The sequence below is a fragment of the Cavia porcellus genome, unplaced genomic scaffold, assembly GCF_034190915.1.
Source record: "Cavia porcellus strain 051 isolate PalLab524CR breed Dunkin Hartley unplaced genomic scaffold, mCavPor4.1 scaffold_2, whole genome shotgun sequence".
Lineage (NCBI taxonomy): Eukaryota > Metazoa > Chordata > Mammalia > Rodentia > Caviidae > Cavia > Cavia porcellus.
In genome coordinates, this window is record NW_026947485.1 from 98,607,558 (window position 1) to 98,622,704 (window position 15,147).

Sequence of the window (15,147 nt, forward strand, 5' to 3'; positions counted from 1 at the left end):
GCCCTAACTTCATAATGGATGCTGGTAGATAGAAACCAACTATATGATTAGAAGCCCCACTCCTCACCTCTGGGGAAAGGAGAGGGACTGGGGGTTGAATTAATCACCAGTTCTCAATGATTTCACCCTACACAGAGGAACCTTCATAAAATCCCTAAGTTCTGGGTTTAGAAAGCTGCTAAATTAGTGAACATATCTACATGCCCAGAAATGTCATCTCCCAACTTCTCAAGGTCAGAAACTTCTGTGCTCAGGCCTTTTCTGACCCTTGCCTTATACACCTCCTCATCTGGCTGTCCATATGTATCCTTATATTCTTTATAATGAACAAGTAGAGTAAAATATTTCCCTAAATTCTATGAACCATTCTAGCAAGATACTGAACCCAAGGACACAGTTATGGCATCCCTGATTTACAGCCCAGTTTTTCAGAATGTAGGTACCTTGCACCTAAAGTGGGGGACACTCTTGTGGGATTCAGCTCTGAACTGTGGGTCTATACAAAATCTGGGTCATTAGTGTCAGGGTTGAAGTAAATTGCAGCATACAGCTTCCAAAACCCTTCCTGAGTAACAGATATGTGAAGAACATTTTGCATTACTCATAGCAAGCAAGCTCTTTTCAGCCTCACAGGAGCTTATGCTCATGAGGTGATTCTTAGTGGTCATAGTTACCTACATCAGCTAGTATCCATAGAGTTAAAGAAGTAGTTGTTCATGAGAGGGAAAATCCCACATACTTGGTGTCACAAGTATTATCCTAGTAGTGATACCATGGCAATTGCCTACCACAGCTAAACTGTTTACACCACTTCTTGTTGCTTAATCCACCCTACCTCCCTAGGACAATCTAAACAGGGAGCTCCTAGTGGCCAGAGCCCTTTCCAGCCCTGGATACTATGCAAAGGGCCTGGCTCATAGGTGCTCCTGGGTACATGCACTATGATGAACTGACTTGGTCTCTAGTGACATGGCAGGCAGTATAGGGGTAAGAAGTTAAGTCAATGCATCAAATACCCAATAGATCTGCCCAAACCAATTAGCATGAATTCATGGAGCATAGGGAAATGTAGCTCCAAACAGCTAAACCTTTCACGGCTACAACTAACTCCTTTGAAGCAGACTGATCAGAAAAGGTCTGTGCATATCCACCAAGCTGGAGGCCCCTTGAGGCTCCACTGGTTCCAGAGGCAGACCCACTGTAGCCCTTACTGTGGTGGGCTCATCACCCTGCATCTAAGTAGCTGATGGTGCCTGGATGGCAGCTTGTTGTGCGCAGAAAAACACAGAGCAGTGCCTGGTAAGGTTTGCTGAAGGTGCTGGCCAGAGAGTGATGGCCTTGCTGTGCTAAGTTAAACTCCTTTGCCATTTTATAGCTTGAGACCTTGGACAAAACCCTTGGTCCCTCAAAGACTCTGGAACAGCACAGTTAAAAAGAACTTCTAGGGGTGATGGAAATGTTTTGTGCTGTTTGACTGGAGGTCTATTAGCCACAAGTGTCAGCTAAGCTTGTGAAACGTGTCCAGTGTGACTGGGGAAATGTTCAATTTGATTTGATTAGAATTCATTAAAATGTAAATTTAATCAGCCACAGTGATGAGCAGTTACCATTTTGGGTGGTTCAGCTTATTGTGGAGACAATTCTGACTTTCCTGAGCAGTGGTGAAGATTAAGTAATATGAAGCAGGTGAGAAGTTCCCAAATTCCTGGGACACACTGAGCACCCAATAAATGCTGATTTCAATATTAACACAGAGCACATGGCAGTCTGAGAAGATATAATGCATATTTATTTACTTATTTATTTTTGTGGTGCTGGGGATGGAACCTGAAAGGGTTTTGGCCCAGACAGGACACTATAGCCGGTAAAGCCTAGGAGCTCCTATCTCCCCCACCCTTAGGAATTTACCTATGGTGCCAAACAAAGACCAATAGGCTACCTGTGCATCCCTAATGCCCCCTTAGGTTCCACCCCAAACCGAGGCTACTTACATGTCTCACTGCACATGTTCCACGGAGAGATCTCTGGCCCTGAGGTGGAGATGCCACGCCCCAGGGGTCGGGGGATGTCTCTCCCCGCATTCTCAAAATGAAGGTCATTTATATTTCATACTTCTTATCTTTTCAGCCGCCAGCAGTTCCCTATAGTTCTATCAGAACCCACAAATCAAACCCAAGGCCTCACACATGCTAGGCAAGCACCTTACACCACTGAGTTACACTACCAGCCCTTAAAACTGTTTTTAAGACAAAAACTGGTATCACCAATATATAATCTTAATAATAATAATTATTATTATTAATTTTAATATTTGCATGTAGCTGTTTAAAATTAATTTAATAGAAATATACTTTAAAAATGAAAACTGGAAAGAAAATGAAGAGAGGACAGAGAACTTGAGAATGGCTTGCTGGCCCTGCCCTGCCCTAATAACACTACCCACGGGGCAAAGAAAACATTCCTCTCTGGGGACAGTCTTAGCTGTTAGCTCTCCATATAATCTCTCCTTCCAACTCAGCAGACACCCAAGCAATTTTAGAAAGGAGTCAGAAGTTACTGTCCTGGGTCAAAGTCAAGTCCAGGGCTTGCAAATTCTCTATGACCTCTTTCTTGCTGTAACTGCAGAATTTGCTCATTTTGATAAAGATCATGGCCTAAAACATCTAGTCTTTAACAGGTAAAGTTTGTAAGCCCTTGATCTTAATGAAGCCATGCTCTGATCTCCTCTTCAGTGAGACAGGGCAAGAAGATTCTACTTGTATGTGGCTGTATGTTATGGCTATGAGAGCCTAGCTCTGCAGTGGGACTAGATACACGGGAAGAAAGAAGATGGAGGATGCAACCTAGAAGTAGAACTTCCCAAGATGTATAAATTCATTATCCATTCCTCTCATTCTGAAATCTCTGCTCCAAAAGTCCTTGCCTGTGTCTTTTTTTTTTAAATTTTTATTTTGAAAGTATATAACAGAATAAGTCAGAATAAAGCCAACTAAGATCGAACAGTGAAATTGGTACAGAACTTCACAGCAGGTTACCGGGATAACAGTAATAAGTATCACAGTATATTCTGTTACCTTTATAATAGTTGTTCTTTTAATCCCGTATATCAAAATGAGATGAAATATAGAACACTATAGAACTTATCAAAACAGAATATTGAATAGAGCAGTACCACTAATAAGAAAAGAGCATAACAGTAATAAAAATATTTGCCTTCAAAGAAATGGTAGAAAGAAGTCCCCCTTATTTGCTATGGTCAACTTCCCAGGAGATGCTCAGATTTCTGGTTCCCACATGCCAATGGACGGGGAGGGGGAGGAGAAGGAGGATAAGGGAAGTGGGATATTTGACTCTAGGCCATGTAGCAGTAAGTTCACTATTGCTAAGCAAGGAGGCAGAATGGTCATTTGTTTTCACTGCGTCCTCAGTTCCAACATGGTGTGGATCTCAGGAGACAGTGCTGGTTCTCCCCCTGGAAGGGCTGCAGTCTGCCACCCTGCCCCCGCTTACCAGGGAGGGGAGGTGCTGGCTTGGCTTCCCAGAGTCCTAAGTTCCAACATGCCTGTGTCTTCTTCAGAAGCTTAAAATCTGGCAATAGCTTGAGGCTTAATTCCTACATTCAAATGCAAACATCCCTAGAACTAGAGCTATTCTAGATCCCTGTGCACACGATGCCCAAATATGAGCTTATTAAGAGAATCTGCTCTTTCTTTGGGAGCAAGTTTTAGAGGGAAAGAATTCAGTAAAGGAAGAAGTTCCTCAGAGGAAGGAAAAGACAGATTAAAAAGGGAAGAGTACTCATATCCACCAACTGCCTCTGCTATCTTTAGAAGCATGTCAGATGGCCTCTCTGCTGTCTCATCTCCAAACATTTTATTTCATATTATGTTCGAGTTGTCTCAAGCCTTTGATATAGAGAACAAGAAGAGGTACACTAAATCTCAAACAAGTACAGACATAACAAATATATATAGGATATGGTCCAGACTGGCTCACTTGATGCTCATCAATCAGTATCACCACTGAGACTATACCAAGAAATTCCCTAGGAAGTGATGTAAAAATCAACAAACATAAAAATGGACTTTACTTGGAGTGATTTTTTGCTACTTACTGGAACAAATATATTCTGCAAGCTTTTCTGCATTTCCACAGTTTTCTCCTTCAAAATCCAGGCCAATTTTATTAACTGGAAAACAACAAAGAAAGGTATTTCTTTAAATGACGATTACAGACATAAATCCTGATACATCACCTTCATTAGATAAAGAACTACCTAGCAGATTAGTATGTGTCCTGCCAGATTAGTGTCTTGTGGGTCATAGAGACATGGCCTGAGGTGTAATATATGGTTCCCTTTATCCAGATTTATAATGAAACTGGAGACAAAAGGCAGAGCATAAAAATTTGAAAAAACTTAAAACTCTGGTCCAGAAGGAACAGTGTATAAAATTGGGACCAAAGGAAAGATGGCAGCTAAAGAGATTAGCACCATTAAAAACAAAGAAGGTACTTTATTTACAGGGAAAAAGGATGAGTTCAGGGAATCCCAGGAGTTCAGTGACATCAAAGGCTCAAGGATGCAAAAGTGTGGATTTTTCATTTAAGAAGAGAGTCCCTGGGATATCTGCTTGAGAAGGGCTTCCCAGGGAATAGGTTTTCTGGGATTTGCTTGCCTATTCTCAGCCATCTAGGCACTTAAGAGGGTACTACAGCCATAGCCAACCTTGGTGGCATCCAGATGATGCTGTTTTACTGGCATGTAGAACATAAGAATTGAATTGTGGGAAGAATTTGAAAGGCTTCTACCAGATTTCAAAAGAACCTGAAAAGGCAGTGCATGCAGCTGAGGGAATGGAACCACAGGTTTAGTGCAGACCCAAGAAAGGTGGAGATGCCAGGAATATAGAACATCTGCTGAGAAAAGCTGCAACCCAGATGGAGTCACCCCAGAAGAGAGGCTATACAGGGGACAACCAGCAAGGCCGTAGGTAGCCTGCCCACAGTTTCTCGCACTCACATCTTACCACTGTGTATCTGTGGTGGCAGATATGGATCTACAGAACTTAATGTCTGCCTTGTATGTTTTTGTCTTGCTTTGGCCCAATAATTTCTATCCCCCCTCATTCCTCTCCTTTGTAATCAGAATATTGAGTAGTTTAGGATTACATAATTTGTTTTTAATTCTTACAGGTGTTCACAGCTACAAGTTTGCCTTCAGTCTCAGAAAAGACTTGAACTTTTGAAAAATGCTAGACTTTGGGGAAGAAATTATTGCATTTTTTGTTGTACTCAGGACAGCTATATTATGAATTATGAGCTACTATCATCTTTATTTAGAGATTAAGTATCCCTTAAGGAGATGTTTTTAGGTGGAAGTTGACAAGAAATGCCTACTAGGTTGGTAAAGCACACTCCCAAGTGTCTGGACGGGGCACGGAGGCTTGATCCTGAGAATTACATATGGTCCCTTGCCCATTTCTCTCTGGCACTGTTCCCCTTGCTCTGCTTCCCAGTTGCTATGAACCTAGGGATATTTCAGCTTTGTTCTACCTTGCCCTTCCACCTTGAGGCTTCTGCTTTGGATCCTGAGATCATATACTGAATCTCCTGAAACTGTGAGCTAAATTAAGTTTCTCCTCCTTTAAATTGTGGATGTTGGCTACTGTGTTCCAGCAAAACGAAAGGTAATTACACTTACTGAAGTAACTTTGTTTCTATGTTGTTTTTTAGTGTATACATACACAGCCACATGCTTTACAAGTCCCAGAGAAAAATTTCCTCTTGAAGCCTGAGCAGAAAGATCATAAGAATTCATTTTGACATAAAGGTGCTACAGTCACTATCCTGCCAAGATGTAAGGCTGCCAGTAAGGCCTTTTTAACTTCTCTCAACCCACCTAGTTAATCTAAAAGAGAGGAAAATGCCAACCCTAAAACTACTTTCGGATATGTAAGATAATAAGCAAACTACTGGCTATTTGATATAAGCTCAATAAAGGCTCTTATTTTATCCATCAGGACATAATGCGTATTTGAGATCTATTTTGTTTGTTTTTTTTTTTTTTGGAGACAGGGTTTCACTCTGCAGTTCAGGGTGGTCTTGGTAGCCCAAGTTAACCTCAAATGCACAATAATCCTCTTGCTTTGGCATCTTGAGTGCTGAGATTACAGGCGTGCACCACCACATGCAGCAAGGTCTATTACTTGTCGCAGGAATCTCATTAGGGATCTCTCATTTTGCTAGGGAGGCAAGTCCTATCCAGAAAGGGGCTGTGGGCTTACATAGTCAGAATGAAATAGCAAGGAAGGGAGGAAAGTGACACAATGCACACCATTTGTACATAAATGCAAGTGACTTAGGGTATCCTAGTCACTTTTTATGAGGCTCTTAGTGAGAAACAGTGCCCAAGGCTCCCTGCATTTTTCCAGACAGTGCATGAACACATGGTCACTCTGCAAAGAAGGAAGGGCCCAGGACAGCTTAGTTGGAATTGCTAGTTAAGCCCAGGAATGCAGGACTTCGCTGAGAAAAGAAGTAAGGTGGGCATTTCATTTAGGAGCCATACAACAGGCTGACTAGCAACAAAAGACAGCTTCTATGTGAACATCACCAGGTTTTAATTTATAATGACTAAAAATATACTGAGTCGAAGAGAAAATGTCTCATGCATGTGTAAGCTCTGCTCAGGAACAGCACCCTCCTCGTGTGACAGTACTACCCTAGGCCGAGATCCTCCTCTATTTAAGTCCAGAAGGGTCAAGTGCACCAAAGAACCCTAAACACAGGCTGTGAACTGGGCCATGAGAACCTGCTGTGGGCTGGTACTTGGTGCCCGAGTCTCTCCTTACCTACAGTTAGCAATTGCAGTTACCTTATGGTCAACTGTGGTCTGAGAATATGAAACATTCCAGAAATAAACAATTCACAAATTTCAAACTGTACAGCATTCCGAGTAATATGATGAAACTCCACTCTGCCTAGAATGTAAAAAATTCCTTCATCCTGTGTGTTCATACTGCATAAGCCACTTGCCTATTAGTGACTCAGCCTCTGTTATCAGGCTGACTGTGACACTGCAGTGCTTGTGTTCGAGGAACCTTTATCTATCTAATAACTTTAATAACTCTCTGACAGCATAAGAGCCATGATGCAAGCAATTTGAGCAAGCCAAAGAGAGGTCATCATAAAATCCTTCCTTTAAGTGAGAATGTGAGAATTCTCCACTTTAGGAAAAAATAAAATCCGATGCTGCTTAGCTATGTGGCTAAGCTCTACACTATAATAAGATACTTTTAGAGAGAAAGCTCACATTTGTGTAACTTTTATTACAGATCAGTGGTGTAACTGCTGTCATTATTATTGATGTTAATCTCTTATTGTGCTTAATTTATACATTAAACTTTACCACAGGTATGTAAGTATAGGAAAACCAGCTTATATAAGGTCAGTACCATCTATTTAAGGCTTCTGAGGGGGGTTGGTGGATAGTATCCCCATGGGTAATGGGGGACTACTGGATTGACACCATATGTATTTTTTCTAAGTAAAAAGACATTGGGAACCATGCCTAGATCATTAACTTCCACATACAGCTTTGCTGTTTGAAAAGTGAGCACCTGCTTATTTGATCTTAACTATATTTTTGTGAGCAAGACAATTGCTCCTGTGCTTGAGAGGAGGAAGTTGAGGATTTGAGTAGTTAATGGCTTCTCTTCAGTTGGTGAGGTCAGGAGCTGGGCTATCTGGTCCACCTTGCAGCCCACAAAGGCTCTCAGGGAGCATTTGGGTACTGTGTGTAGGCTCAGCCCCTGCAAGCGACAAAGCTGGTTCTGCCACAATTCAATACAAGCACTTCAGTCAACTACTCAGGACAGAGCAAGTCCATCTGGAGGGCCTCCCACATACAGTAGCTAGCAGAGAGACTTCAGACTATCCACAACTCTGTTAAATAAACCACGAGGCAAATCTGATGTAGAGGGCTATTACATCTGCAAATAAATGACACTGATGGCCACAATGGATCAAGCTCCCTGGACTTGTGTAACCTGTGAGGCGAAATCTTTTGCTGGCTGATGGCTATGTTGAAAGTGTCATTTGGTAAATCTAAAGGCAAAATAAAATCCCTCCTACAAAAGCCAAACAAAATCAAGGAGATTTGAAGACATTAGCAAGGTTATGGACAAGATTTTTATACATTTTTTCAGAGTTTATGGGAAAAGATAGCAATGAAAAACATATCCAAAATACAGTTTGGGAATTATAAAACATCTGCATTCTTGTGTAGTGGGTGAAGTGGCTTTGGAAAAATGCAGTCATGGGTTTTAACAATGCTGTGACACTTTCTAAAATTGTGACCTTGAAATGTCATATTCCTCTCTTAGCTCAGTTGCTTTGCTTTAAATCAGAAACTCCTTTTTTTTTTTTTTTTTTTTTTTTTTTTTGTCTTTTTCCTTTTTATTGGTACCAGGGATCGAACTCAGGACTGCCTGCTTGCAAGGCGGGCGCTTATGCCACTGAGCTAAATCCCCAGCCCCAAATCAGAAACTCTTTATGAAGATGAGAAATCATGGCACAGTGCCTATTATATTGTTAAAACTCAAAAATAGTAATGTTGTTAATTGTACTAATAACCATAGATGGATAATTTGTTCAGAAAATACACATAATCAGAAAGAACAAAATATTCAGTCTTTCTGCACTGTTAGTTGTTCAGCTGTCTTTCATGGAGTCTCTGGTCTGGACACCAGGCCAAGCAGCAGTGGTAACACTGGTTCTTAGGCACCAACCCTGTACCTCACCTTTGGGCAGGCAAATGGAAGACTGGCTGAGTTGGAGCATATCAGCCCCCAAGCCAATCAACTCTGATTCTTCAGAGAAACAAACCCCACCAAAATGAGCACATTATCCAGCCCACTTCACTTTCTCAGGCTTTATGCAGAGCAGGTGCAAAGCTACACCTGGTACTTTTCTTCATCTATCAGTAATCAATAATAGGATAACTTGGAAGTCAGGTTGCAACATTCACAAATAAAAGGTGGTACCTTCTCTCGCTGGACTTTCACAACGAAACCTTTCGCTGTTCACTATATCCTATCTTCACTTCTACTTAGAGAAAAATTTCTACTGTTTCCTCTCTTTGTTTCAATGTCCAATTCTCCTAACCAGGTCCACAGCCCCTGCGGAGCTAGGGTAGCTGTTCTGCTGCAGCTTGACCCCAGGATCCCGAGTAACACAAAGTGGCCTCTAGTGATGTGTAGGATTTATGCTCTTACATCATCTCTTCCATTACTGCAGAAAGACTTAATGAGCCAGGTGTGGTGGCACATGTGTGTAATCCTAGCACAAGGCAGGAAGATCACTGTGATTCAAGCCTAAGTCTAGCTTGGGCTACACAGTGAGTTCAAGGTCAGCCTGAACTACATAGTGAGAACCTGTCTCAAAAAAACAAACAAACAAACAAATGACTAGAATAAAACAAACAAAAAACCAGTAGAAGTGATGGGATGTCACTTCTGTTGGTGGGCACTTTCCTTATTGTGTGGAATCTCCTTGGAATACGGCAAGCCTGCTGCAATTTCAAGAGACTCAAGTAAGTGATCTGTAAAACTATTCTCTTGAGGCCTGCTACAGCTATGGAGTGCAATAGAAGGAAGAGAAGCTCAAGATGTCTGCAGCCCTGGCCAGCACAGGACTACAGCAGGGTAACAGATCTGGGCAAAAAAATAAATTAAGCCATGTTCAGATTTCTAACCAACAGTAACAGTGAGATAATGAACGCTCATGTTCTTAGCTACTAAGTTTTGGGGTAATTCATTACATAGTCCAAGATGACAAACAGAGCCTGGTCTCCCCCAGCTTTAGGCACTCTATTCCCTCCAGGTACCCAGCTTCTTGCTCAGACTCTGGGTGAAAGGAAAACTCAAGCAAAGCCTCCTGTCTGTGTCCACTCAAGTCAGCTCCTTTGTACAACACATCTAAAAAGATGACCTGCAACTCAAGGTCCAAAGCTGGGTAACTGATTTGCTGTTAAGAAAACATGTTGGTTTACTCCTAAGAGATATTTCTGAAGTTGCAAATCCCTGATTTCATCTCTCCTTGGACAACATGTTCCCAGCATTTAGAACACATCCTTCTTCACAACTGAGTGAATGTGGACCAGCCTGAGGTCGAGCGCCCACCTGAGGCCATGCGCTTGCCCATGGTCCACTCTCAGCTGCTCCAGATCTCAAGACAGAGCTGGCTCGTATTTTCTCACTTGTTAAAAAAGTGAGAGCAAGATGAATACCAACGCTGCTAAAGTCAAACTGAAGGGTGTGTGGTGGCTCAAAATGCTTACAGCTAACATGTGAAGTCTGAATTTGAAATACAAGAATTCAAGCAGAAAAATTTATAACCACAACACACACAAGACAGATGGGTTTTTGGTACGTAAGTAAGGAACTGCCTAAATTACTTTCTTTCCTTTCCTCATTCTGAAAAAAAAATAGCAGAATAAAGTAAAAGCAAATCTTAACTTACTTCCGTGGGACATGCAGAGAATAAAGGTGGGTCCCTTGGCATGTGAGCATGGAGTCCCTCGTCCTGCCTGACTTACTGAGTTTGTGGCAAAAGTGGCTCAGTGCAAAAGATGAAGAAATCATCTTTAGCCCAAGTAGCAACTCCCAAGCTGATTCTTCCCCGACCTCGTTTTGTTTCCTGGAAAATGTGCTTTTAATTTCCAAACTACTTTCAGTCACAGCACACTTCCCCCTGATATTTTTAACTTGATTTGGACTAAAGGGAACATGAAACAAAGTTATATGTTAACTTATTCAAAATTGCTAAGCATTAAGTGTTTGCAATATTGAATGTTAACTTTAACATTTCCAGTTTATCTTTTATGCTTTAAAAGATGTAAGTTCAAAACTATTTGGAAAGACACAGAGAAAAGTAAGAAAACTAGAAAAACTAGAAAATTAGAATACCAACTACCTTGAGAGTCTACCTTTTTTAACTGTAGTAAAAATACATAACATAAAATTTGCCATTTTAGGGGCTGGGAATTTAGCTCAGCGGCATAAGCGCCTGCCTTGCAAGCAGGCAGTCGTGAGTTCGATCCCTGGTACCGATAAAAACGAAAAAGACAAAAAAAAAAAAAAAAAAAAAAAAATTTGCCATTTTAGCCATTTTGAATGTATAATTCCGCGGCATTCAGTACTTACATTCATAGTGGGATTTGTGGGGCAAAGGTTACAAACACATAAAACTTCTGAATAGCTACTATTCAGGTATTTCTTAGAGATGTGAACTAATGGTTAACACTGCTTAGTCAATTTTTAATATATTTGTTTGCTTATCAGTAGCATTATATATTTATTTACTTTAAAAATGACTTAAAGTACTTTAAAGACACAGAAGGATGTCACGTTGCGGCATTTTTACCTTGACTCCTTACCTAGAGAAGCAGTAGCCTTTCCGACCACATACACCGACTTAGTGCTCCATTTTTCTTTCAGAGGCTTTTCCCAGTCTGCAGAACATGGAATTGTACATGCGCTGTAAATACCAAAGTGTCCATCTGGACTGTTACCAACAGTTGCTTGTTTATCCTAAGCAAACCATGAAGAATCAACTGCAAAAATGGTATCTCAGCGGGCCACATATCTATAATCCCAGCACTGTGCAAAGCCTCGGGGCTGAGGGGAGCCTGGAATACCTAGCAAGGTCCTATCTCAAAAAAAAAGCAAAAAACCAAAATCCCACAAAAACAAAAACCAAAACAAAAAAGAACAGCATTTCAAACTAAAATTCCGTTTTCATAATGTTACCAGTCTGCAAGAAAATATTTTAAAAGTCACACTGGTAAATATTTCAGTATGACTTGCTTGAAACAACCCATCTCCACAGTTGGCACTAGAACCTATCCCTCTCTACCACTGAGCTACATCTCCAGCCCTTCTCTTATTTTTTATTTTGAGACAGAATCTTGCTAAGTGACTAAGCTGCCTGGGCTGGACTCAAAACTGTGATCTGTCTGCCTCAGCTCCTTCCCCGAAGTGGGATTACAGAAGTACAGTACCATGTGAAGCATTTTTAATGTGTATTAGAAAACAAATGTAACCTGAAGAATTAATTTGCATGGTGATATTAAAATTTCAAAATCTACAAGTTAGCTATGGTGGTGCATGGCTATAATCCCAGCACTTGGGAGGCTGAGGCAGGAGGATCGTTGCAAATTGTAGAGCAGCCTGGGCTACACAAAGTGAGCTCAAGGCCAGCCTGAACTGCATGGCGAGACCTTGTTTCAAAAAAGACAGAAAAACAAAAATCAAAATCTGGACTTTTAAAGAAAAAGTCACCAGTCATTTAAAAAGAAAGCAACCTGTGTGTCTAATAAGTCAGTAAGCTAGCTTAATTTGTGACACAGATCTTAACAAGCCATAATCTCAAGTGAGAAGGCTCATTCATTCATGTGGTCAAAGTAGAAACAATAAATTTCATCTTTGCTACCAAGCACAATGTAATACAGAATATTATTATTTTATGGTAAAGATCTATTAATATGGATAAAAGAACCAGAGAGAAAAAATGAATTCAATAAGAACATCATAAGGTCAATGAAGTTTCAAAACATTTTTTTGGGGGGCGGGTACCAGGATCAAACTCATGACCTCGTGCTTGTCAGGCAGGCACTTGTGCTGCTGAGCTAGACCCCAGCCCTCAAAATATTTCTAGAAGACAAAGAAATAAGTTATTCTTCCTAAAATATAATATAAGCATAACTTTCCTTTATATTCAATACTTTACATCCTTGAGGGATAGCATTTTTAAATAGTAACCCACACTGCTTTGCCTTCCTATTTATCCCACAAACGTAAGTAACATTTCTTAGAAAATTATCCACAGCAGAATGGGGATGGAGTGAGCACTGGCTGCATCAGAGAGCCTGGCTGCAGAGGTGACTCAGGTGTAAGCCTAATGTGCGATCCCAGGCGAGTCAGGTCACCCTTCGTCTTTGTCTTCACGGAGCTAACTAGGTGAACTATCCTTCTTCTGCCCATCACATGTTGTTATCATGAGAATCAACAGTTTTAAACTTAAGAGAAATGCTTTTTGAATTGCAAAGCACAACAAAAAGTTCCAGTGTTTACTCTGGGGTTTTCTTCTCTTTATCATCACCTTCTAAGCACATGTGGAAGGAAAAATACGATTGCAGAACAAAGTACCTAGCCAGAAGCCCATGGGAGAAAGTGATGGGCTTCCCTGCCCCAAGATTCTTTCTTGCTTTGAAAAAAGCAAGCCTAGTTAAGTGTGCAGAGAGATGGCGAGGACCCATCACCACTGTCCCTCACTGCCCACAGCTCCATCAATGCGGCAGATGCTCCTCTTAAGGCTCAGACTTCACAGTGTGAATCCCAAACCTGTAAATTTCAGACGTTCTGCCCTTGAGAAGTTTGTACCTTCTGTTCTTCAGGCTCCTCTCCTGCCAAGTGGAAGCATTGATTTCATCTACTTTATAGATGAAGACTGGGGACAGTGCCTGGATTAGCATGGGCATCCAATGCATTCTATTTAGTGGGGAGTCGAAGAGCAACCCCATGGTGCAGGGACTTGGTAGTCTTCAGGGCAAGGACACTGAGAGGGCAGAGAGGCCAAGGAACGCACCAAGGTCAAAACTGGATAAAGAAGCCAGGCCTAGGGCACTCTGAGCTCTTGCACTAACCACACTCCCTGCTGCTTCCACTCGTGGGCATGGCCCTCCCCAGCCTCAGTGGTTTCACCTGTACAGTGAGATCACATATGCCTGTCCCTGGACCGTTATCTGGAACCAAGTAAGCTAATGAATGAGAAGTGCTTAACACAGGGCCTGAGGTATAAAAGGCACTCCATAAATGTTAGCTCGAAGGCAATTCAAATGGAGTGGTGAGGGTGGTTCAGTTAATGGGCAGAGCTTTTTCATCCTGCTGTGATGGAGAGGGAGGGGAGGGGGTGGATGAATGGAAGAGAGAGCTGTGCTATTAAGAACTTGGTATGGTGTGGAACATTTCTCATATACTGTTAAATTTTCCCATCAACTCTTTAACTAGAGTGGTATTTATTCTACTTCCAGAGAAACAACTTTGTACATTCTGAGGGGAGACTTGAATGACCAGCAAGCAATCATTTGGAAGGACAGAAAGTTCCCCTCTACCCTGTTTGGGAGCTGAGGAGACAGCATTGTTTCCCGTTTCCTGGGCAGCATGTGCAGCTCAGTACCACCATGTATCCACTTCTGTACCAAATGCAGCTAACTCTGGAATCTAGTGTCTCCATGAGAGAAGGAAGAGTAAACAGAGTCAGAGCAGGCCAGCTCTCACCTTCAGCTTTACTGTCTTTCTCCAAACACAGCTCCACTGCTTCCACTGCTCTGGGGCTGGTAAAAATGAGTCCCCCGTAATCTTCTGGATGAGACAGCTGCACGTCAAAAAGCAATGAAAGTATCTCCCAGGGATCTATGACCCCCCCCCCAGGGATCTATGACCCACAAATCCAATGCTTTCCGTAAGCAATAGGTAAGTGATTCCTTCCACCCAATCCTTCCCTCTGCCTATCCAACCCTTACTGAGCGCTTACTATGGACCTGGAATTATTCTAGGCCTTTTAGGATATGCAGATGAGTTCATTATCAAAGCATTTCCCTCAAAAAGCTCACATGTAGAGAAGAGACAGAGTGTAACACAGTGAAGGGTGTAACTGCAGCTGAGGGGTCTGATCCAGCCTGGGACTGGGCTGAAGGGCAGGAGGGCAGCAGACCTGACCTGCATCTGTAATATAACTGGGATATTCTGGAAGTGAGCCGTATGCCAAAGCCCTGAGTTCAAGCATAAAATACTGATGATACAATCTACTGAACATTTACTCAAGCCAGACCCTGGGTTGTTGTGCATGTCGGACTTTATTCAAGTTGCAGACCCTGAATCCTTTCACTTTTAGGGTACTGGGAATCAAACTGAAGGTCTTGTGCATAACAGGTAAGTGCTTAAACACTGAACTATATCCCCAACCTAGATCCTTTAATCTGAAACATTTAGAAGGCCGGGACTATTTCCTTGGAATATTGGTCACTCCTATATCTGGGAGAATTGATGGGGTGGACAGAGGTCCTGGGCTTCAGTCCCAGACTTG

General features: G+C 41.8%; 1 protein-coding gene across 7 annotated transcripts in view; it reads right to left on the reverse strand.

Annotated features, from left to right (window-relative positions):
* The window catches only part of Uros (uroporphyrinogen III synthase), a 41,121-nt gene that overhangs the window by 11,112 nt on the left and 14,862 nt on the right, over positions 1 to 15,147 (reverse strand). For all 7 annotated transcript variants that reach the window (XR_010046275.1, XM_013143621.3, XM_063244911.1 and 4 more), the window contains 3 exons: positions 14,340 to 14,436; positions 11,438 to 11,512; positions 4,115 to 4,189 (listed from right to left, as the gene is read on the reverse strand). Coding sequence is in view for 6 of the 7 variants with exons in the window: in XM_013143621.3 (XP_012999075.1) it covers positions 4,115 to 4,189; positions 11,438 to 11,512; positions 14,340 to 14,436 (247 nt within the window). In the remaining variant the exon portion in view is untranslated. The remainder of the gene's footprint in view (positions 1 to 4,114; positions 4,190 to 11,437; positions 11,513 to 14,339; positions 14,437 to 15,147) is intronic.